Source organism: Pongo pygmaeus, chromosome 2, assembly GCF_028885625.2.
Source record: "Pongo pygmaeus isolate AG05252 chromosome 2, NHGRI_mPonPyg2-v2.0_pri, whole genome shotgun sequence".
Classification (NCBI taxonomy): Eukaryota; Metazoa; Chordata; class Mammalia; order Primates; family Hominidae; genus Pongo; species Pongo pygmaeus.
Window position 1 is genome coordinate 94,726,675 of NC_085930.1, and position 25,969 is coordinate 94,752,643.

The 25,969-nt window shown below is 38.8% G+C and overlaps 1 protein-coding gene across 17 annotated transcripts in view; it reads left to right on the forward strand.

The window, feature by feature from the left end:
• The window catches only part of CFAP20DC (CFAP20 domain containing), a 326,758-nt gene that overhangs the window by 251,025 nt on the left and 49,764 nt on the right, over positions 1-25,969 (forward strand). Inside the window, exon 16 of one of the 17 annotated variants that reach the window (XM_054480725.1) lies at positions 20,771-20,835. The exons of the other annotated variants lie outside the window; for them this stretch is intronic. Within the exon in view, the coding sequence (XP_054336700.1) occupies positions 20,771-20,822 (52 nt within the window). The 3' untranslated portion in view covers positions 20,823-20,835. Of the gene's footprint in view, positions 1-20,770; positions 20,836-25,969 lie in introns of those variants that run through there. 17 annotated transcript variants of the gene reach the window in all.

Here is a 25,969-nt window from a genome sequence, read left to right on the forward strand (position 1 = left end):
TGTTCATAACTTCACAGATTTATTCTTACCATAGATCTTAGCAACCTCAGTATATGATTTTTTTCTTTCCTTATTAAGTCGGGAACTTTTGCAGTTTTTACTTAAAGGAAACACTTTGAAGCTTCTCTTTGGCGTATCTTAATTGCCAACATCACTATTCTTGCTCTTTGGGGCCATTATTAAGTAAAATAAGAGTGACTTGAACACAAGCACTGTGATACTATCACGGACGATCTGATAATGGAGACGGCTACTAAGAAACTAATGGATGTGGATACACCAGAAAAGGGATTCGGGACTGGGACAGGACAGACAGGGACAGCACAAGATTTCACAATCTCAGAACAGTACTCGATTTAAAATTTATGAATTGTTTATTGCTGGAATTTTCCATTTAATATTTTTGGACCATGATTGACCTCAGGTAGCTAAAACCACAGAAAATGAAACCAAGGACAAGGAGGGACTACTATATTTACTGTCTGCCTCCACCTTTGGATTGTAAGCTCCATGGGAGCAGAGACTCTGTGTTTTTGATACCACTCTTGTGAATACCTAGAACACAAATATAAAGTGGGATAGAGCAGGCATTCAAGTAATTTACTTAGAGTTTTCAAAGATATCACCACGGAGGAAATATAATTTTCTACAACCTCCATGAGTTGTTAGTTGGGATGGACCCTGTAATAAAAGAAAGATTAGCAAGAGAAAAACAAGTTTATTAACATTTGCAGCACACATCCTGTGGGAGAAACCTCAATGAAAAGTAACTCAAAGCAGTGGCTTAGAACTCTGGCTTACGTAACATCTTTCACAAAGAACAGTACATTTGTGGAGAAACAACAGGACAAATGTAAGCAGTTTTTGGCTTTCAAGGGCCAGAAACTGTGAGAAGGTAAATATATGGGAAGAAACTAATGGAGTGAGGTTTCCTTGCAGATTCCTCTGCGGCCATCTCTGAGCTCCTAAAAGTCTAGAGTTGTCTCAAGTAAAGGAGACTTGATATCCTGTCTTTAGGCAGATAAGAGGGAAAGTAGAGAGAGTTTTTCCTGTGTTTGCTTCGTCTTAATTGCCTTTGGCTCGAAAACAATTTTTAGGTCACGGAGACATATTTTGGGGGACATATTGTGGTTTCCTTCCATATGAAGCAAACCTGTTATGGGAGGGAGGCAGTTACTTCCCCTACATCTTCAATGATGCTATGTTTATCTGAGATGAGAAGTCTTCATTCTATGTGTATCCTTCTGGTGGGTAAAAAGAGTTTTTTTTCTGTTTTAAACCGATACATAATATTTTACATTTATGGAATACATATGATCTTTTGTTACATGTACGGAATGTGTGATGACCAAGACAGGATATTTGGGATATCCATCTTGAATATTTATCATTTCTGTGTGTTGGTATCATTTCAAGTCCTCCCTTCTAGCTACTTTGACATATACATTTTTGCTAAATATAGTTACCTTACGCTGCTATCAAAGTTTAGAATTTATACCTTCTATCTAATTGTATGTTTATACCCATTAACAAACCTATCTTCATCCCCCCTCCTACCCACACAGCCTTCCCAGCCTCTGGTATCTGTCATTCTACTCTCTACCTCCATGAGATCCACTTTTTAAACTCTCACATATGAATGAGAACATGAGTATTTGTCTTTCTGTGCTTGGTTTATTTCACTTAACATAACGACCTCTGGTCCCATCCATGTTGCTGCAAAGACAATAATAGTATTCAGCCATAAAAGAGAACAATAGTATATTGTGTATGTATACCATATTTTCGTTATCCATTCATTCGTTGATGGACACTTAGGTTGATTCCTTATCTTTGCTATTGTGAATAGTGCTGCAATAAACAGGTAAGTGCAGGTATCCCTTTGATATACTGATTTCTTTTCCTTTGGATAAATACCCAGTCGTGGGATTGCTGGATCGAATGGTAGTTCTGTTTTTAGCTTTCTGAGAAATCTCTCATACTGTTTTCCATAGTGGCTGTACTAATTTACATTACTACCAACAGTTTGTAAGAGTTCCCTTTTCAGAAAGCTTATATACTTTTGGTGGGAATATAAATTAGTTCAGCGACTGTGGAAAGCAGTTTGGACATTTCTCAAGAACTTCAGACAGAACTACCATTTGACCCAGCAGTCTCATTACTGGGTATATATCCAAAAGAAAACAAACCATTCTTCCAAAAAGACACATGCACTCTCATGTTCATCACAGCACTATTCACAATAGCAAATACATGTAGTCAACCTAGGTGTCCATGAACAGTGGCCTGAATAAAGAAAATTATCTCATTCCTTCCTATGGCTTTTATTTTAGATTCAGAGGATACATGTGCAGATTTGTTACGTGGGTATATTGCATGATGCTGAGGTTTGGGGTACGAATTATCCCATTATGCAGGAACTGAGCATAGAACTCAGTAGTTTTTTTAACCCTTGCCTCCCTCCCTTCCTTCTGCCTATAGTAGTCCCCAGTTTCTATTGTTGCTATAGTCTTTCATGATGTATATGTACCATGGAATATATGGTACATATACATGATGGAATACTGTGCAGCCATAAAAAAGAATGAAATCATGTCCTTTTTAGCAACATGAGTGCAGCTGGAGGTCATTATCCTAAGCAAATTAACCCAGGAATAGAAAACCAATACCATATGTTCTCACTTATAAGTGGGCACTAAACACTGGATACTCGTGGACGTAAAAACGGCAACAAGATCACACTGCTGCTGCACTTCAGCCTGGGCAACAGAGTAAGGCGCTGTCTAAAAAAAAAAAAAAAAAAAAAAAATGGCAACAATAGAAACAATAGGTACCCCTAATGGTGGAAGGGAGGGAAGGAGGCAAGGGTTTAAAGAACTATTGTGTACCATGCTCAGTACCTGCATAATGGGATCATTCATACCCCAAACCTCAGCATCACACAATATACCCACATAACAAATCTGCACATGTATCCCCTGAATCTAAAATAAAAGCTGAAAAAATAAGGAATACCCTTTCTCCACATGCTTGCCATCATGTTTTTTGTTTTTTGGGTTTTTTTGTTTGTTTGTTTGTTTTTTTTTTTGGTAATAGCCATTCTGACTGGGGTCAGATGATATCTCATTGTGGCTTTGATTTATACTTCCCTGACGATTACTGATGTTCAGTACTTTTTCATATACCTGTTGGCTGTTTGTATGTCTTCTTTTGAAAAATATGTATTCATATTTTTTGCACATGTTTTAATGGGATAATTTGGTTTCTTCTTGCTGAGTTCTTTGTATATTCTGGATATCATTCTGTTGTCAAATGAGTAGTTTGCAAATATTTTTATTTTCTTTCATTCAACAGGTTGTCTCTTCACTCTTGGTTTTTTGTTTGGTTGGTTGGTTGGTTGTTTGGTTTTTGTTCTGTTTTGCTGTGTGCAGAAGCTTTTTTATTTAATATAGTCCTATTTATCTATTTTTGGTTTTGTTTGTGCTTTTGAGGTCTTGGCCATAACATTTTTGCCTATACCAGTGTCTTGAGGTGTTTTTCCTGTTTTTTTCTACCAGTTTTATGTTTTCAGGTCTTAGATTTAAGTCTTGAATCCATCTTGAGTTGATTTTTGTATATGTTGAGAAATAGGCATCTAGTTTTATTCTTCTGCATATGGATATCCAATTTTCCCAGCACCATTTATTGAAGGGGGTGTCCTTTCCTGAATGTACGTTCTTGGTATCTTTGTTGGAAATCAGTTGACTATTAAATATATGAATTTATTTCTGGATTCTCTATTCTGTTCCATTGGTCTATGTGTCTCTTTTTATACCAATACCATGCTGTTTGGTTACTATAGCCTTGCAATGTATTTTGAAGTCAGGTAGTATGATGCCTCACAGCTTTGTTTTTGTTTTGTTTTGTTTTGTTTTTTGCTCAAAATTTATTTTGCTATTCAGGTTCTTACATGGCTGAATACAAACTTCAGGATTTTTTTCTTTTTGTGAAAAATGACATTGGCATTTTGATAGAGATTGCATTGAATCCGTAGATTGCTTTTGGCATTACAGTCATTTTAATAATATTAATTCTTCCAATCCGTGATCATGGGCTGACTTTCCATTTGTTTATGTCCTTTTCAATTTCTTTCTTCAGTGTTTTGTAGTTTTTCTTATGGAAATTCTTCACATCCGTGGTTAAATTTATTCCCAGATATTTTTGTAGCTCTTGTAAATGGAATTGCTTTCTTATTTCTTAGCTAGTTCATTATTGGTATATAGAAATGATACTAATATTTGTATGTTGACTTTGTATTCTTCAACTTTACTGAATTTATCAAATCTAAGAGTTTTTCTAGAGTCTTTAGGTTTTTCTAGAGGTAAGATTATATCATCAGCAAACAGGAACAATTTGACTTATACTTTGCCAATTTAGATGCCTTTATTTTTTCCTTTTGCCTGATTACTCTGGCTAGGACTTCCAGTATTACATTGAACAGGAGTGGTAAAAGTGGGCATCCTTGTCTTGTTCCAGTTCTTAGGGGAAAGGCTTCCAGCTTTTCCCTATTCAGTATGATGTTAGCTCTGGGTGTGTCATATATGGCCTTTATTATTTTATTTTGAAGTATATTATTTCTATGCCTAGTTTGTTGTTTTTATCATGAAGGGATGTTGAATTTTGTCAAATGGTACTTCTGCATCTATTGAGATGATTATAAACCTTCATTCTTCATATATTGGTTCTTCGTTCTGTTAGTGTGATGTATCACATTTACTGATTTGCATAGGTTGATCCTTGCATCCCTAGGATAAATCCCACTTGATCTTTGTGTATTAATTTTTTCAATATAATGTTGGATTCAGTTTGCCAGTATTGAGTTGAGAATTTTTGCATCTATATTCATCAGGGATATTGGCCTCTAGTTTTCTTATCTTTGCTGTGTCATTGTCTGATTTTGGTATGGTGATGCTGGCCTCATAGAATGAGTCAGGGAGAATTCTCTCCTCTTCCAATTTTTGGGATAGTTCAAGAAGAATTCATGTTCTTTGAAAGCTTGGTGGAATTTGGCAGTGAAGCCATCTGGTACTGGACTTTTCTTCATTGGTAGACTTTTTATTAATGATTCAATCTCATAACTTGTTATTGTTCTGTTCGGGTTTCTGTTTCTTCTTGATTTAATCTTGATAGTTTGTATGTGTTTAGGAATTTATCCATTTATTCTAGGTTTTCTAGTTTGTTATTGTATAGTTGTTCATAATAGTCTCTAATTATCTTTTGTATTTCCATGGTAACAATTGTAATATCTTCTGTTTCATTTCTGATTTTATTTGGGTATTCTCTTTTTTTTTTTTTTTTTTTTTTGGCTAGTCTAGCAAGTGGTTTATCAATTTTATCTTTTACAAAAGCCAACTTTTTGTTTTGTTGATCCTTGTTATTATTTTTTAGCATCTAGTTCATTTAGTTCTTCTCTGATCTTTATTATTTCTTTCCTTCTATTAATTTTAGACTTGGTTTGTTCTTGCTTTTCTAGTTCCTTAAAGTGCACATTAGATTGTTTATTTGAAATCTACTTTTATTTTATTTGCTACTTTTTTGATGTAGATGTTCATTGCTGTAAACTTCTCTCAGCACCACTTTTGCTGTATTCCATAGGTTTTGGTACACTGTGTTTTTATTTTGTTTTTTTCAAGAAATGTTTTATTTCATCTGTAATTTTTTCTTTGATCCAGTGGTCATTCAAAAGTATGTTGTTTAATTCCCATGTATTTGTACAGTTTCCAGAGTTCCTCTTGTTATTGATTTCTAGGTTTAATCTATTGTTGTCTGAGAAGATACTTAATAAGATTTTGATGTTTAAAAATGTATTGACACTTATTTTATATTCTAATATATATTCTCTCCTGGAGAATGTTGTGTGTGCTGATTAGAAGGATATCTATTCTGTAGCTGTTGAATGAAATGTTCTGTAAATTTCCATTGGGTTCATTTGGTCTAATGTGTCATTCAAATCTAGTGGGTTTTTTAAATTAATTTTCTGTCTAGATGATCTGACTAATGCTGGGAGTGGGGTGTTGAAATTCCCAGCTATTATTATATTGGAGTCTATCTCTTACTTTAAATTTAGTAATATTTGCATTATATAGCTAGGTGTTCTGATGTTGGCTGCATATATGTTTAGATAGTGATATCTTCTAGCTTACTTTTGTCATTACATAATGATCTCGTTTGTCTCTTTTTAGTGTTTTTATCTTAAAATCTGTTCTGTGTGATATAAGCATAGCTAATCCTGCTTACTTTTGGCTTCCATTTGTGTGAAATATCCTTTTTCATCCCTTTATTTTCAGTCTATATGTTTCTTTACAGATAAGATGAGATTCTTGTAGGCAGCATATACTTGGATCTTGTTTTTTATTCATTCAGCCAGTCTATATCTTTTAAATGGAAAGATTAATTCATTCACATTTAAGGTTATTACTGACACATGTGGGCTTATTGCTGTTATTTCATTACTTGATTTTCCATTGTTTTACATATCCTTTGTTCCTTTATTTTGCTCTTACTATTTACCATTGTGGCTTGGTGATATTCTGTAATCATAGCATTTTATCTTCTTGGTTTACCCTACCAGTGTTTTTTATATATTTGTGTGTTTTCATGACAATAGTAATTGTTCTTTCACTTCCAGGTGTGAGACTTCCTTAAGCATTGCTTGTAGGGCTGGTCTAGTGGTGACAGATTCCCTCAGCTTCTGCTTATCTGACAAAGATTTTATTTACTTCTCTTTCATTTATGAAGGATATTTTGCTGGGTATAGTATCCTTGGCTGACAGTTTTTTTAAATCTTTCAACTCTTTGAATATATCATCCCATTCTCTCCTGGCCTGTAAAGTTTCTGCTGAGAAATCCACTGTTAGTCTGATAGGGGTTCCCTTATAAATGACTAGATGCATTTATCTTGCTGGTTTTATAATTCTCTCTTTGTTTTTGATTTTTGACATTTTTTACTATAATGTGCCAGGGAGAAGAGCTTTTTGAATTATATCTGTTTGGGGATCTCTGAACTTGTATGTGGATATCTGAATCTCTTGCTAGAATTTGGAATTTTTCCATTATCATTTTGCTAAATAGATTTTTCTAACCCTTTCATTTTCTCTTCACCTTCTGGGACACCCAAAATTCAAATATTTGGTCACTTTATGGTGTCCTATAAGTCATGAATGTTTTGCTCCTTCTTTTTTATTCTTTTTCATTTTTGTCAGACTGGGTTATTTCAAAATAGCTACCTTTCAGTTCTGAGATTCTTTCTTCTGCTTGATCTAGTCTGTTGATGAAGCTTTCAAATGTATTTTCTATTTCATTCAATGAATTTTTTAATTCCAGAATTTTCGATCTACTAATATTTGCTTTATACATCTGTGTGCTCTGATGTTGGGTGCACAGATATTTAGATGGTTATATCCTCTAGCTGAATTGATCCTTTTATCATTACAGTGACCTTGTTTGTCTTCTTTTAGTGTTTTGCTTAAAGTCTATTCTATTTGATATAAGCATAGTTACTCCTGCCCACGTTTGGTTTCCATTTGCATGGAATATTCTTTTCCATTCCTTTATTTTTAGTCTATATGTGTTTGGTTCCTTTTTATGATATCTGTCTCTTTGGTAAATTTCTCACTCATATCCTGAATTGTTTTTCTGATATTTTTATATTGTTTTTCAGAATTATCTTGTATCTCATTGAGCATCTTTAATATCAATATTTTGAATTCTGTTTCCAGGACTTTATGAATTTCTTTTTGATTGGGATCTGTTGCTGAATAATTACCCTGTTCCTATGGAGTTGTCGTATTTCTTTACTTTTTTATGTTTTCTGGATCCTAACATTGATTATCTGCACATCTGGTGTAACTGTCACTTCTTCCAATTATTTGAATGCGCTTTTATTGGGGAGAAATTTTTCCTGAAGATGTATCTGTGGTGTTGGTTGGGTAGGACACTTGGTTTTGATTCTGGGTGCATGCAGTAGTGTAGTCTCTGTATGATATCTTGGGCTATAAACAGTGCCAGTGTTTATTTCCTGAGTCTGTTATTTCCTCAGTGACTTAAGGTACGTTTGTTAGCAAAGCCTTAGTGAAGTTTTGCTGGGAACTGGGATGCCAGGTGAGCCAGTCTCCGGACCTCAATAGCGGCAGCAGTGGGCTGACCATGCCTGTAGTTGGGCCCCAGGGCAGCATACACTGGATCCTGTGTTAGTGGGTCCAGGCAGGCCAATTCTTGGGCCTCTAAGTGGCTTACTTGGGTGCCAGAAATAGCAGCAAGGGATCAGGTTGGTGTGTGGGTTCTCAAGTTCCTGGGCAGTGACTGTGGCATAAGTGATGGTAGTGGCAGTGGTAGAACAACTCTCTGGGACCCAAGTGGTCCACACTGGTGTTGGCAGTAGCTGCATGGGGTTGAGCAGGAGTCAGTCCCCATATCTGCAGGTGGCATGCAGGTGGGTGCCAGCTGTTATGGTAGCAGCAGGTAGAGAAGGCCCCACCTCACACCCCAAGAGGAGTACCCAGTTTCCTCTAGTGATGGACTGGGCTGGGTGATTCCCAGCCCCCTAGACAGTGTGCTCAGGTACCTGGGGGTGTAAAGCCAGGCTGGGAAGATCTGCCCTCAGGCCCTCCACAGTGATGCATGCAGGCACTTGACTGTGGTAGACAAGGACGAGGTGATCCTCAGGCCACTGGCAAAATGCGCAGGTGGGGGTGGCTGTAGCTGCACTTTGGTCCTTCTACTGAGCAGGCTAGGGTTGCTTTCTCTGGAAGCAGCCATTAGGATGGCAGCTGGAAACCCTGTAGCAGTAGCAGTCCAGGTCATGAGCAGTGGAATTTGTCTTTGGGACACATGAAAATACACAGCCACACCTCTGCTGGAGGCAGGATATGGGATTACTACCTGTGGCTTCCACCTCAGCCCCAGTGGCAGAGTACGACACAGTTCAGTGAGGGTAACACCCTCAAAATGGCACCATGCTGCAGCTCCTTAGGACTTGGTGGTTTGTAGGATTGAGCATGAACTTTCTCTCTGCAGCATGCCTTCACGCAGTCTCTAGACAGCTCCTTGTCTTAGCCTTGGGGCCGGCCCTCAAGGGTCAACGGGCTCTACTGTGGCTAGGATTATAGGAGTCGGTGGCAGGATTATGGACCAGTGGGGGGCTCCCACTTACTTTTTCCCCGCATTAGGAAGCCACTCCAGACTCCCAGAACAAGATAATATTTAAGTCTGTCCTGTAGAAATTTAGAGATTCTAAAGGACCTCCTGAGAAATATCGTAAATTCATCAGTTTTTCTTAGCCTTTATTTTCTTGTTGGGAAAATATATTCAATAGATATCATTCACTTGTGCACACTTTGATTGACATGAGTGAGGACCCTGTTAGTTACAAGCCACACATTTATAGGCTCTTGTGGAACCCAAATATCTGAAACAGGTCTCAGTCAATTTAGGAAGTTTATTTTGCCAAAGTTAATGATGCACACCTGTGATACAGCCTCAGGAGGTCCTGACAACATGTGCCCAAGGTGGTTGTGGCACAGCTTGGTTTTATACATTTTAAGGAGACTTGAGACATCAATCAATACATGTAAGATGTACCTTGGTTGCGTCCAAAAAGGGAAGACAACACAAAGCGGGGAGGGGGCTTCCAGGTCATAGGTAGGTAAGAGACAGATGGTTGCATTCTTTTGAGTTTCTGACTAACCTTTCCAAAGGAAGCAATTAGATATGCATTTATCTCAATGAACAGAGGAATGACTTTGAGTTCTGTCTGTTCTTTATCCACAAGGAAATTATTTGTGAGGGATATGTAGCTATATTTTTTTTATCTTAGTAGCTCTCTTTCTTAGGAATAGAATGGGAGGCAGGTTTGCCCTAAGCAGTTCTGAGCTTGGCTCTTCCCTTTGGCTTAGTGATTTGGGGGTCCCAAGATTTATTTTCCTTTCACACTCCCACAGTGGAAGAGACCAGAGGTTGATCTGCAGGCAAGATTGAATCCCAGACCTCAAATGGTGAGGGGACTGTCTCTTCGTCTCTTTACTGTTCTTTCTGTTGCCTTTTTTCTAACCAGGCCTCTACATAGTTCCTGTTTGCATTGTAAGGGAGGAAAAATAATTTTTTCCCTCAATCCTCATAAGTTCTTAGTTGGAATGTAACATAAAACAGATTAGCAAGAGAAAAACAGTTAATTAACATGTATATTTTTATATGTATGTAATACATACGAGATACCTGGGAAATAAGTAGTTCTCAAAGAAGTGGCTTTGAATTCTAGCTTATGTATTATCTTCAACAAAGAACAGTAAATTTTTAAAGAAGTGACAAGATAAAGGAAAAGGATTTAAGTCTCTAAGGGCAGCAATTTGTAGGAAGGCAAATAAATGGCAGATAAAGTCCAGTAAGTAAAGCTTGTTCATGTCGATTCCTCTGGTGCCATCTTCAGGCCCATAAGGGTCTCACGTTGTCTTCCGTGGTTAACCTTTGTCCTCCCTGGTAGAAGAGGGACCAAGATACCTTTTATCTTTATAAATCTATGTCCTACTTTTAGGCAAACAGAGGACAGAGAGTTTTCCTGCATCTGTGTCTTCATAACTCTCTTTAGCTCAACAATCTCTGTGCTAAAAAGGCATGTTTGGGAGTGGCATATTCTGGCCTCCCACAGCATTATGCTCACTGCTTATAAACCCAGCAAAATTCCAAGAGTGGACTGTTGCCTAGCATGGGTCTCATGCTCACCCCCATATTGGGAGTTAAGGGAGGCTTAGCCCCTCAAACCACATGAAATGAGTTGCCCATAGGAAAGAAGTGCTAAGTTCTCAGAAAAGGGAGAGGAAAGCTGGGCACAGTGGCTCGCGCCTGTAATCCCAGCACTTTGGGAGGCCAAGGCAGGCAGATCACCTGAGGTCGGGAGTTCAAGAGCCTGACCAATATGGAGAAACCCCGTCTCTACTAAAAATACAAAATTAGCCAGCCATGGTGGTGCATGCCTGTAATCCCAGCTACTCAGGAAGCTGAGGCAGGAGAATCTCTTGAACCTGGGAGGTGGAGGTTGTGGTGAGACGAGATCACGCCATTGCACTCCAGCCTAGGCAACAAGAGCAAAACTCCATCTCAAAAAAAAAAGAAAAAGAAAAGAAAAGGGAGAGGAAAAGTATGTAAGACTGACCAAAATTATAGTTGCCATAATATATAACCAGAAGATAGGCTTTAACAGTTCATAAGTATTTATTGAGTGACTACTATATACCATGTTTACCCTTCTCTTTCTACTTCCCTTCCACTTCCCTTTAAGAAAACGTATGTGAATATGAATAGTATTAAGATCAACTTGAATTCTTTCCCCTTTATTTGTAGGTGAATTATTTACATATTTTCATAATGAAACTATTTGTGGTAGTTAGTTAGCAAATAAATACTTGCTAACTAATGTGTTGCAATCACACTAGTGTGAAAGGAAAATATCTTGAGCCCCCAGAATCACTAAGGAAAATTCAAGCTGAAAACTTCTCAGGGCAAACCTGCCACTCATTCTATTCAAAGTGATCCCTCTGCTCCCTGAAATAGATGCATATTCTGATTGTCTACTTTGGAAAAGCTTATCAGAAACTCGAAAGAATGCAAGCGTTTGTCTCTCACCTACCTGTGACCTGGAAGCCCCCTCCTTGCTTCTAGTTGTCCTTGCCTTTCTGGACAGAACCAACATATGTCTTACTCATATTGAATGATGTCTCATGTCTCCTTAAAATGTATAAAACCAAGCTGTGCCCCAAGCACCTTGGACACACATCGTCAGGACTCCCTGAGGCTGTGTCATGGGCGCACATCCTCAACCTTGGCAAAATAAACCTTCTAAGTTAACTGAGACCTGTCTCAGATTGTCTGGGTTTACAATAGTTAGCAAGTATTTATTTGTGCTTTTACTAAATTTTAAGAACAAAAAGAGAATGGATCTTTACCCCCAAAAGATTGAGAATTGCTGTTTTAACAGATAAAACTCCAGACAGCATTTGGCTACACAAAATATAGCCATCACTTTATAGCTAAAACTGTGATTTTGAAGAGTGAGAAACACACCGTTAATAAACCAATCTTGTATTAGATATTTTGACATTTAAACTGACTTTATGCAAATAAAATAAGCAGATTGAATTTTCTGATTTGCTCATCAGACACTATATAGATGCACTTCACATTCACATCTTACAAATCTAATAAGGACATTTCATCTCTTTATGCCTGGCATGTCTTTTCCTGATGAATTCCATAACCAACTAGGATGACACTAAACTTAGAAATCTCACATCACATTCTTGTGCTTCTATTTTATTGTGTGATCTTTCCAGGCAGTTGATTTTTTGTGTGTGCCTTTATGGAAGCATTCTGAAGTTACTACCCATTTCTACAACTTAAATAAAATGTATCTTTCCTACATGGGAATATCAAGGGGAAGAATTGAAATGTTCACACCTACAGTCCTCATCATAAGAAATAAAGTATAAAAGAATTTTCACTTTATCCTGACCTGACTTTGAATATTTAGGGAAAATGCTCAATTTGTAGCTCTAGCTAGTGGCACTACAATGTCACACTTTGCTGTTTAACATTCAGCTTTGTTAATCAAGAAAACCATAGATTGGCTCTTTGCATGTTGATTAAATTGATTACAGCTGTAGGCCTTGATAGCCTTTTTTTCAAGTGTCTGTAATTAATCAGACAATGCTTGATTAGTTTTTTCTGTTTTTAGCAGATAAACTGACTTCCTTGAGAATTTTCACCCCTGAAATGATTCCCCTCCAATGAAAGGTAAAAGATAAGTGAGTCACTATATAGTTTTCCATGAGGTTTAGACCTTTTATCCTCCAGCAACTAAAAAAAAAAAAAAAAAAAAAAAAAAAATTTGAAAGGAAAATTAAAACATAATATTAAACTTTTCACAAACTCATTTAAATATATCTCCTAAAATGAAAAAGTCTATGAGTTTCCTCTGAGATTTTAGCTAGGCTGCCCCTCTATTGTAGAGCATCTTCTAGCTTTGCCATTGTAACATTCTTTGTCAAGTTATATCATTGAATAGACAGACCTGACGTTGCAGATATCAGCCCAGGAACCATTTTTTTTACTAAATCAGGCTCTTGAATGATGTATTTTAAAAAATTAAATTAAAAAGTTAGCACCTACTTGTTTTAGTCATATCTATAGCATTAGATAAAGTAACTGTTGTTTATGCAAATGAAAACTTGACAGTTTCCAGGAACATGAGCAATAATTGTAAAGACCCAAAATGTTTAGCTTTCATCGTTGGAGTTTACTTTTTTAAAAACTTGTTAATTTTTGAGACCAGGTCTCATTCTGTCACCCAAGCTGGAGTGCAGTGGCACAATCATACCTCACTGTAGCCTCGACCCTCCAGGCTCAAGCAGTCCTCCCACTTCAGCCTCCCAAGTAGCCCAAGCAGCTGGGACTACTTTTTTTTTCTTTTTTTTTTTTTTTTTTTGGTAGAGATGAGGTCTCACTATATTGCCCATGCTGGTCTTGAACTCCGGGGCAGAAGTGATCCCCCAGCCTCAGCCTCCCAAAGTGCTGGGATTACAGGCATGAGCCACTGCACCTGGCCAAATTCATATTTTTAATGGTGAAAGCTGCTAGGATCAATTTAGACCATGCAAGCTAGTATGAGGAAGAAAACCCACTTCACTCTCTCCTTAGTTGGTCAAGGGACCAATCTAACACCTATGTTTCATAAGCATTTGTCACCTAAAACACTTTATAAAGATATTTTGAAGCTGTATTTCAGAAGGGTTTTCTTATAGATCTCATCAAATTAGAAGCTCCTAAAGAGAGAGACTACTTTAAAAAAAAAAAAGAGTAAAAAAAATTCAACCAGCGTGGAAAACTAGAAAGTAAAAAATAAGTCTTACTCTTCCCATGCCCAACCCTACATTTCTACTGCCAGATGTGATTATGCTTAACAGTTTCTTGGGCATCCTTCAGAAATTTTCTATGCATATATTAGAAAACACATTGTTATGCATATATTTTTTCTATATAAAAAGGATAAGACTACACTGTTCTACAACTTTTTTAAATTTTTTGAATTTTTACAGATAGATTGACCACATTCTACTTTGGCTGCTAGATATTATTTCATTGTTTGGGTGTACCATAATTTATTCAGCCAGTTCCCTGGTAATGGACATTTATCTAGGTGGTTTCCAGCTCTTTGTTACTGTAGACAGTACTGTAATAAACATCTTCATTTGCATATATTTATGAGGTTGGGCAAATATGTGTTTACAGTTAATTTCTAGCAGTGGAATTACTTGGTCAAAAGGTAATTTTGAAAGATATTACCAAACTGTTCACCAATTTACACTCTGGCAGTATATGCTGCTGGTGTCCCATCTCCTTAATTTTACCCTATTTTATCAAATGTTAGAACTTTTGCCAAGCTACTAAATATCAATAGTATATCATTATTTTAATTTGTATTTCTATAATTATATACAAGCTCAAGCATTTTTCTGTATTTTGGGGAATTTACATTTCTTTTCTTTTGACCTGCACATTCACATACGTGCCTACTTTTCTGGGACCATGCCTCGTATTTGTTCAGTATCCTTACATATCCAACACAGTGTTGGGCACAAAGACACTCAATAACTATTTATGAGACACATAAAAAGAATCTAAAATATTCCTTATTATATTGTAAGACCCTTGAGGCAAACTGCCATCACTTAAGATCCTCACTCTCACAGAATGACAAAAACAAGATGTCTTCTCTGGAAATTTCTGTACATTGTGAAGGGGAGGAAAGACTTTCTCTGCCTTCTTAGTTTCTGTTGCTGGGGCCCATGAGTCAAACTAACAAAAGAAAAATTAACAGGAGAAAAGCACGCAAATTTTACTTGATGTTAATATTTTAATTTTTACATGTGCATGGAAGTCTTCATAAAAAAGAAATTAAGACTCGAAGAAGGGCTAGACCCAGAAGACTATATACCATTATAACAATGAGAGATAAGTTGTGGAGATGTGACAAGACAACAGGAAATGGGGTTTGGGCTAGGGGCAGTAAATTGTGGGGATGTGATTAAGAAATGTATGGGGAAAACTAATGGAAGACGGGTTGTTTTAGTAAGATTTGTTCGTAGAGATTCATCTCAGTGTTACCTCCCCATCTCCGGTGATAATAATGTTCTCCTCTCCTGGTACAGGAAGAATGTCCTTCTCAGGGGAAATTTATGCCCTGCTTTTAGGGACAAAGTAGAAGGTCAGAGAGCTCTTCTTGCATCTACTGTTTCCCAATGGTCTTTAGCTCAAACTCAATATGCTAATATGGCATATTTGGGGGTAGCTTGTTCCGATCCCCTTATAATGTTATTTTGACACACTGGGAAATTGGTATTGTTAACGGGAAGGTTCTATGTTTCTTTTTTGTTTGTTTTTGTTTTTTGTTTGTTTTTTATTATACTTTAAGTTCTGGGTTACATGTGCAGAACGTGCAGATTTGTTACATAGGTATACACGTGCCATGGTGGTTTGCTGCAGCCATCAACCCGTCACCTACATTAGGTATTTCTCCTAATGCTATCCCTCCCCTAGTCCCCCACCCCCCAACAGGCCTGTGTGTGATGTTCCCCTCCCTGTGTCCATGTGTTCTCATTATTCGACTCCCACTTATGAGTGAGAACATGCAGTGTTTGGTTTTGTGATCTTGTGATAGTTTGCTGAGAATGATGGTTTCCAGCTTCATCCATGTCCCTGCAAAGGACATGAACTCATGCTTTTTTATGGCTGCATAGTATTCCATGGTGTATATGTGCCACATTTTCTTAATCCAGTCTATCATTGGTGGACATTTGGGTTGGTTCCAAGTCTTTGCTATTGTGAATAGTGCCACAATAAATATACGTGTGCATGTGTCTTTATGGCAGAATGATTTCAAACACCTATGTACTAAATTCCCAAAATAACACTATTCTATTTTGCCTAAATTACACAAAAACAAGCTCCTAACTGACCTTCCTGGTCCCTATCTTATTCTCCACTAATTCAGTCTCCCACCACTTCCACTGTGCGCTTTCTCGAATGCAAATCCAAGATTCTTCTATCTTAAAATCCTTCAGTAGGTCCCCAGCGCCTTCATAATAAGGTAAGAACTCCTTAGTTTGCCATCTAAGCATCCTGCTTCTTCAACAACTGACTACAGTTGCTAGGAATACCCCAAGGTCTCTCTCACACCTTTCTACTGTACTTCATCCTCTTCCTTCTAGAATATTCTTCCATCTCTTCACTATCTGGCTGCCTCATTCTCATCCTTCAGGAATAACCCTTTCATGACTTTTGCTAGAAAGCCTTCCCTGAACTATTCTCCTGAGTATAAGAGGTTCCTTGGGCTTACCTCTGTCTAACACTTACTTCACTCTCTTATAAATGTTGGTCTAGTGGCCTGTTCCCAGTAGACCAAATTCCTCAAAGGCAGGAACCATGTCTTACTCCTCAGTACCCAGCATAAAGTCTGCAACAGCACAGGGGCTTGATAAACATCTACTAAGTGTAAAATTATAAAGCAACTATGATGATAACGGTCTATAGAAGGAAAGGAAAGGGTCAGCTTTCTTTCATATTATCTCAAGTAGATGGGATATTACTGTTCACGTATTGTTGAATTCAATGCCTGATGTCTGGATTTGTGCCTCCAGAGTTGAATTATCTACCATATGTAATAGTTCAGTGTCTAGAAAATAGTCCCAAGATGCTTTGTCATTAATATTTTTTTAACCTGAGGGAAAGTACTGGCATACAGGAAAGACAGAAAGATATTCTGCAGAGAACATATAAAGTATATTTAATAGAGTATAGAGAAGATGGTGCTTGTGGTTTCTTAGAGCACTGAGCATTTGTGGGAAACTGGATCCTCTCTGTTTTGTGGATTTATCTAATAAAGACATAGGAAGGAGAGGTGTGATTTTGTAGAAACCAGAAGAAAGAGTATGATTTCCCATTTGTATGAGTGTTTATTGCATACCTCCATATAAACCTGGATTGATGTGAGATGAAAACACAGTAGTATTTGTTTATGCATCGTGTTTCCCGCCTTTTGCTATGGTAGAGATGTGATCCTATTCCAGATGTCATGATAATGTAAACATCCTCTGGGAGCACTTTTAGGAGGGGAGACATGTCTGGCAAGCGTAATTCTCATGTCATTCTCAACTAGCTGCCTTTTCAGCTCCTGTTATTCCTCCAACCACTCTCAGAGCATGCTCTCCTGACCTTCTTACAAGTTCTTCCTCAGAGAACTCATCCATTTTCCCATCTTTTTGCTCTCATCTATTTGTCTTTCTCTTTTAGCCCTGGCCCTCCTGTGAGCATTCATTCAGCAAACATTTATTGAGAATTCAGTATGTGAAGAAGTCAGACAAGATCGCCAGACACGACTCAGTCACACAAATGGGCAGGTCATTACACACTGAGATGACTGATCTGTAGTAACCATGGAATCTTTCCAGACATCTTCTCTCAGCCCTGCTATATCCACCCTTCACGCTGCTCTCTGTCCAGAGAGGCTGATAGACACAAACTACATCAATGGACTTCCTTGTCCTCTGGCTTCTGATGGCACTCAGCCAATGAAGATCAGAGAAGGAGGGAGAAGGAAGTCAGGGGCGCTCTTCCCCATCTCCTTCCCTGTAGGACTAACTCGGGCTTACTGCAAAATTTGGCCCAGGGTCACAGCTCCTATCAAGGAGGCCCTCTCTCCACACCTTTTGCTTTCTGGGTCTGGCCACTGCCCCTTCCTTTTCCCATAAGGTCTAAGGGTGGCATCAGCCCTGGTATTCATATGGTCCCATTTGGATCCCCTGCCTGTTCTTACCTTTTTGTAAGCCCTCCCTCAAATTCTCCCCAGTTCATCCTAACGTGAGTATGCCAAGTGTTTCCTGCTGGGATATTGACTGGGAGAACTTGTGGTAGACTTAGAACTCAAGCAAGGCTCCTCTAAAGTAACATTTGAGCTGAAAGCTGAAGACTGGAGGATAAAGAGAGTCAACTAGGCCATTGTAAGAAGAGAGACTATGAATGTGGCTTTCATGTGAAGTCTGAGGGGAGTGTGGTGGTGACTGTAAGGAAAAGATACAAAAAATGCTGGGGCAATAGAACCAGGCTAGGCAAGGCTTTAAGCCAATGTGGTAATTTGGGATTTTACCCTAAAAACAAATTTTGAAAAGCTTACTCTGGTTTGGATTATATGGAGTCCAGATTGGCTAGAGGAAGAACACGGGAGCGGTGCTAGAAACATAGACTAGGATAATGGCAATGGGTTTGGAGACACATATTCAAGAGCTAAGTCTAAGACTTAGTAAGGTATCCCTAAATATTTCCAGCACATCGCCATATTGAGAAACTTTCAAGACCTCAGATTCCCGCTTGTGCTAAACCAAGCACTTCCATCATCCCAAACTGGTTTCCTCTTCCCAGTTTTCCAATTAATTCAGTGGTGCCAATACTGTTTCATTCCCCTAGAATCCAGATTTTAAACTTCTTCATTCTCTCTTCAGACTGGCTTCCTCCATGTGACAGGAAATGGGATCACCAGTGGCATCTGAATTTCACTTTGTTTGGCTCCCATCTTCATTGTGAGAATCTCTCTTTTTCAGATCCAGTTTGAGAAGTTCCAGGGAAGCACAGCAACTGGCCCATATTAGGTTGGGTGTCCACCTCTGGACCAATCTGCTCCAGAAAGCCATGTGTTTAGAGGTGGCTATTCCAAGGAGAAGCGGGAGGAAGGAGTCTTGAACAGTCCCTTAGCTCTCTCCTACTGTATCTTGAAAAAAGATTAGAATTATTCCTTAGCTATAAGGGGTAAGAGTAGGAGAAATGCATACAAGTAAAAAGAAAACAGATTTTACCTCAACATGAGGAAAAACTCTTGAACAGCCAGAACTACTTGAAGATGAAATGTGATATTTGAAAGCTACCTACTGGTAGACAGTTTCTGATGGTAATCAAGCATAGATTAGATAACCACGCGGTGGGAATGTTGTGGAAGGCTTTCAGAACATCAATGGGGGTTATTCTTCAACACTAAGAATCTGGTTAGAGACTTCTGAGGAAAACAAACAAAAATTAAACAACAGCATCTTAATACTTATTCAAGTCTAGAGGTATATGAAAGAGGGCATGATGGCCCACACCTGTAATCCCAACACTTTGGGAGGCTGAGGTGGGAGAATCGCTTGAAGCTAGGAGTTAGAGTCCAGGCTGGGAAACATAGCAAGACCCTGTCTCTATAAAAAGTTTTAAACATAAGAAAAAAAGAGATATGCAAAAGAGTTCCCAACTTATATTTTAAGATCCCTTCTTGAAGTGGGAGATGAACTCTATGAAGAAATGCTATTGAGAGTACTTTCTATACATTTTAGTTTTTTAAAAAAGGAACACATATTTTCTTAGTTTTTTTAAGCTAGTAAATATGTTTCTGAATAAATATTCTGCTTCCTGAGGTAGAAAATTAAATTTTTCTTTCTTGGCTATAAAGAAGCAGGTGTGTGTCCCTGACCTGTGTGTGTATATTGAACACATGGTAAGGAAACAAAAGCATGCTTTTAGCAAGGGGAGAAAGAGCAAGATGGAAGAAGAATGCAGAGTAGGTTACAACAGCAGCATTATTTATTGTTATTTCAATACCAAGTACCACTCAGTATTCTTGGCTAAGGAAGAGACTGTTTCAATAGTCATACATTTGGCAAATATTGAGGGAGCAGCTACTGTGTGCCAGGAACTCTGCTAGGAGCTAGAGTCTAATGGGGGTGTGACATTCATCAAATTATCAAACAAATGAAGTTGTAATTATGAGCTGAGACGAGAGCTCTTAACGAGAAGATCACAGGTGCTCTAAAAGAAGGAGTGAAAGGAGCTCAACTAGATTGAAGAGGGGATGTCAGTGAAGATTTCCCAAGAGTGTGATGCTTTAGCCAAAATACAAAGGCTGGGTATGAATTCACCAGGCCAAGGGACAGTAGAAAGAGGGGAGGAAAGCATGGTCTAGACAAGGGGGCACAGCCTGGGCAAAGGCCCAGTGATGGTAGGGAGCATGGCACACTCTAGGAACAGAGAAGACCAGCGTGGCCAGAGCACAGGGAGTGTGAGGGAACATTGTACCACATGAGGTTGGAAAAATTACATAGAGACTAGTCTATGGAAAGCCTCAAAGGCTAAGGTAAGTGTTCTGGTCTTTCTCCTGAGGATGATGGCTTCCCAGTGACACTGGGAAGACACTTTGAAACAAGAGATGGACATACTATCAAGTTATTTTGGCTATAGTGTGGAGAACAGGAGAAATGAAGCCAGGATGAGTGAATATGAGGGGATCAGGTAAGAGCTTTTGCTACAGATAACAGAAGCCAAGACAGTTGCTTAGACCTTGGTGGTGGAAGGGGAGATGGTGAGAAAGGTAGATTCAAAGCTATTTGGGAGAAAAATCGGCAGGAATTTTCATAAGAACCTCAAGCATTGTCTACTTCACAGTTCCTTTCACTAAGGCATGGGTCATTGAACTATAGCCTGTAGGCCCAAATCCTACCCACTGCTTGTTTTTGTAAATAAGGCTTTATTAGAATCCAGCCATGCCCATTCATAAACCTATTGTTTATGCCTGCTTTTGCAGTACAACAGCAGAGTTAAACAGTTGTGACAGAGACCTTTATGGCTTATAAAACTAACACATTTTCTATCTGGCCCTTTACAGAAAAACTTTGCAAAGCATGGATTTTTCACTACTTGAAATACCATTTCCATGATATCCCATGATGCATAAGTTCCTTATTTGGAGCCCAGAGGTTCACATATGGGCTTTAGACTATCTCTGACCTCCTGAAATTGGAAGTAAAATTTGGTATTTATGTATATATTTTTGGGAAACAGTTTTCACCAGCTTTCAATAAGAATCTATGAATTGTCCCCAAAAATGAGCTATCTCCTAGTCCTCTCCGCAGTCTGTTCTCTGGCCATAAAAGATTTTTAAAATCTAAATTTCTTTCAGTGAATAAGAAATGTACACTGGTACTAAATGATAAATATCATTAAGTATGGATAGACATTGCTGCAAATTGTTAAATTCCTAAGATCCCCAGTGAAAGTGACCCAGAGCTTTATGATAGCAGGTAGCTCAGTGCTGTAATTGAAAGTTATATAATAATTATTGCCATGTTTTAGATTTCTGAAATAATGACTACACCAAACAATTACTTAAATGTATACAAGATTGTAGGTAGCTCTATTGCAAGTAAATTCCTTCACAGGAACAAATGGATGGGTACAGCTCATGTTTTGTGTTTTTGTTTGTTTTTTTTTTTGGTTTTATTTTTTTTCTGGCTAGAATGTGTTCTCCATCAGACCATGACTCTTTGAGTGTAGGAACCAAGAATAATTTATCCTGAAATCCTCACACAGCCTGGCACACAGCAGTTCAGTAAATGCTTACTGTATACATAAAGAGATGATTAAGCTAACTTGCTCTTATATAATGTTATGTGTGTGTGTGTGTGTGTGTAGATGTATATATGTGTGTATACACATACAGTATACTTATAGGAAGCACATTAATAAATGTATGTAAAATTGTCTCATAAACACAATCTTGTTTTTAGACAAAGGAACAGAAGCCATAGTCTATCTTAACTGAGGACATTGTCTTCGGTTCTAAAGGTATCTGATTCAGCCTTACTCAGGCAATGTCCACTGTCTAGCATGCAAGTTGAATGAAAACAATGTGGTATTACTTTATGGCCAAGATTTTAGTATTAAATCAATCTGTTCATTATAAAAATTCACAAGATAGTATTTATTCTTGATCTTTTCAATATTTTTATTTGTGTATTTAATATGAATCCATGGTTTTGACTCTTGAATAAAGCACCTCTTCTTGCAGAGTATTCAATATGTGCAGGTGTGCCTAGGAGCCCTCTCCCTCCAGTTTCAACAGGAGGGTAAGGGTGGGAGACATACTTGAGTCCTCAAGAGGAAGGAGGAAGAGGAGGCTCCTTCCTGCATGTGCTCAGAAAGCAGGCCTGACTGAAAGGATGTTTATCAACCCAAGGAACTGGAGGCTTTTCATTACAGGGAGATAGAGTCAGTCTGTGGCGTGAAAGGATTATAGTCGGGTGGAGCCAAGATGGCCGAATAGGAACAGCTCCAGTCTACAGCTCGCAGCATGAGCAACGCAGAAGACGGGTGATTTCTGCATTTTGAACTGAGGTACCAGGTTCATCTCACTGGGGAGTGTCAGACAGTGGTTGCAGTGCACCAAGCATGAGCTGAAGCAGGGCGAGGCATTGCCTCACAGGGGAAGCACCAAGGGGTCAGGGAATTCCCTTTCCTAGTCAAAGAAAGGGGTGACAGATGGCACCTGGAAAATCAGGTCACTCCCACCCTAATACTGCACTTTTCGGACAGTCTTAGCAAATGGCACACCAGGAGATTATATCCCATGCCTGACTTGGAGGGTCCTACACCCACGGAGCCTCACTCATTGCTAGCACAGCAGTCTGAGATCAAACTGCAAGGCAGCAGCGAGGCTGGAGGAGGGGCGCCCTCCATTGCTGAGGCTTGAGTAGGTAAACAAAGCAGCTGGGAAGCTCAAACTGGGTGGAGCCCACTGCAGCTCACGGAGGCCTGCCTGCCTCTGTAGACTCCACCTCTGGGGGCAGGGCATAGCCAAACAAAAGGCAGCAGAAACCTCTGCAGACTTAAATGTCCCTGTCTGACAGCTTTGAAGAGAGTAGTGATTCTCCCAGCATGCAGCTTGAGATCTGAGAACCGACAGACTGTCTCCTCAAGTGGGTCCCTGACCCCTGAGTAGCCTAACTGGGAGGCATCCCCCAGTAGGGGAAGACTGACACCTCACACAGCCAGGTACACCTCTGAGACAAAACTTCCAGAGGAACAATCAGGCAGCAACATTTGCTGTTCACCAATATCCACTGTTTTGCAGCCTCCGCTGCTGATACCCAGGCAAACAGAGTCTGGAGTGGAACTCCAGCAAACTCCAACAGACCTGCAGCTGAGGGTCCTGACTGTTAGAAGGAAAACTAACAAACAGAAAGGATATCCACACCAAAACCCCATCTGTATGTCACCATCATCAAAGACCAAAGGTAGATAAAACCACAAAGATGGGGAAAAAACAGCAGAAAAACTGGAAACTCTAAAAATCAGAGTGCCTCTCCTCCTCCAAAGGAACGCAGCTCCTCACCAGCAATGGAACAAAGCTGGATGGAGAATGACTTTGACGAGTTGAGAAAAGAAGGCTTCAGATGATCAAACTACTCCGAGCTAAAGGAGGAAGTTCAAACACATGGCAAAGAAGTTCAAAACCTTGAAAAAAAATTAGATGAATGGCTAACTAGAATAACCAATGCAGAGAAGTCCTTAAAGGACCTGATGGAACTGAAAACCACGGCACAAGAACTACGTGACGAATGCACAAGCCTCAGTAGCCGATTCGATCAACTGGAAGAAAGGGTATCAGTGATGGAAGATCAAATGAATGAAATGAAGTGAGAAGAGAAGTTTAGAGAAAAAAGAATAAAAAGAAACGAAGAAAGCCTCCAAGAAATATGGGACTATGTGAAAAGACCAAATCTTCGTCTGATTGGTGTACCTGAAAGTGACGGGGAGAATGGAACCAAGTTGGAAAACACTCTGCAGGATATTATCCGGGAGAACTTCCCCAATCTAGCAAGGCAGGCCAACATTCAGATTCAGGAAATACAGAGAATGCCACAAAGATACTGTTCAAGAAGAGCAACTCCAAGACACATAATTATCAGATTCACCAAAGTTGAAATGAAGGAAAAAATGTTAAGGGCAGCCAGAGAGAAAGGTCGGGTTACCCTCAAAGGGAATCCCATCAGACTAACAGCAGATCTCTCAGCAGAAACTCTACAAGCCAGCAGAGAGTGGGGGCCAATATTCAACATTCTTAAAGAAAAGAATTTTCAACCCAGAATTTCATATCCAGCCAAACTAAGGTTCATAAGTGAAGGAGAAATAAAATCCTTTACAGACAAGCAAATGCTGAGAGATTTTGTCACCACCAGGCCTGCCCTAAAAGAGCTCCCAAAGGAAGCACTAAACATGGAAAGGAACAACCGGTAACAGCCACTGAAAAAACATGCCAAATTGTAAAGACCATTGATGCTAGGAAGAAACTGCAACTAATGAGCAAAATAACCAGCTAACATCATAATGACAGGATCAAATTCACACATAACAATATTAACCTTCAATGTAAATGGGCTAAATGCTCCAATTAAAAGACACAGACTGACAAATCGGATAAAGAGTCAAGACCCATCAGTGTGCTGTATTCAGAAAACCCATCTCACGTGCAGAGACACACATAGGCTCAAAATAAAGGGATGGAGGAAGATCTACCAAGCAAATGGAAAACAAAAAAAGGCAGGGGTTGCAATTCTAGTCTCTGATAAAACAGACTTTAAACCAACAAAGATCAAAAGAGACAAAGAAGGCCATTACATAATGGTAAAGGGAGAAATTCAACAAGAAGAGCTAACTATCCTAAATATATATGCACCCAATACAGGAGCACCCAGATTCATAAAGCAATTCCTTAGAGACCTACAAAGAGACTTAGACTCCCACACAATAATAATGGGAGACTTTAACACCCCACTGTCAACATTGCACAGATCCACAAGACAGAAAGTTAACAGTGATATCCGGGAATTGAACTCAGTTCTGCACCAAGTGGACCTAATAGACATCTACAGAACTCTCCACCCCAGATCAACAGAATATACATTTTTTTCAGCACCACACCACACCTATTCCAAAATTGACCGCATACTTGGAAGTAAAGCACTCCTCAGCAAATGTAAAAGAACAGAAATTATAACAAACTATCTCTCAGACCACAGTGCAATCAAACTAGAACTCAGGATTAAGAAACTCACTCAAAACCGCTCAACTTCATGGAAACTGAACAACCTGCTCCTGAATGACTACTGGGTACATAACGACATGAAGGCAGGAATGAAGATGTTCTTTGAAACCAAACAGAACAAAGACACAACATACCAGAATCTCTGGGGCACATTCAAAGCAGTGTGTAGAGGGAAATTTATAGCACTAAATGCCCACAAGAGAAAGCGGGAAAGATCTAAAATTGACACCCTAACATCACAATTAAAAGAACTAGAGAAGCAAGAGCAAACACATTCAAAAGCTAGCAGAAGGCAAGAAATAACTAAGATCAGAGCAGAACTGAAGGAAATAAAGACACAAAAAACACTTCAAAAAAATCAGTGAATCCAGGAGCTGGTTTTTGAAAAGATCAACGAAATTAATAGACCACTAGCAAGACTAATACAGAAGAAAAGAGAGAAGAATCAAATAGGTGCAATAAAAAATGATAAAGGGGATATCACCACTGATCCCACAGAAATACAAACTACCATCAGAAAATACTATAAACGCCTCTACACAAATAAACTAGAAAATCTAGAAGAAATGGATAAATTCCTGGACACATACACCCTCCCAAGACTAAACCAGGAAGAAGCTGAATCTCTGAATAGACCAATAACAGGCTCTGAAATTGAGGCAATAATCAATAGCTTACCAACGAGAAAAAGTGCAGGACCAGATGGATTCACAGCCGAATTCTACCAGAGGTACAAGGAGGAGCTGGTACCATTCCTTCTGAAACTATTCCAATCAATAGAAAAAGAAGGAATCCTCCCTAACTCATTTTATGAGGCCAGCATCATCCTGATACCAAAGCCTGGCAGAGACACAACAAAAAAAGAGAATTTTAGACCAGTATCCCTGATGAACATCGATGCAAAAATCCTCAATAAAATACTGGCAAACCGAATCCAGCAACACATCAAAAAGCTTATCCACCATGATCAAGTGGGCTTCA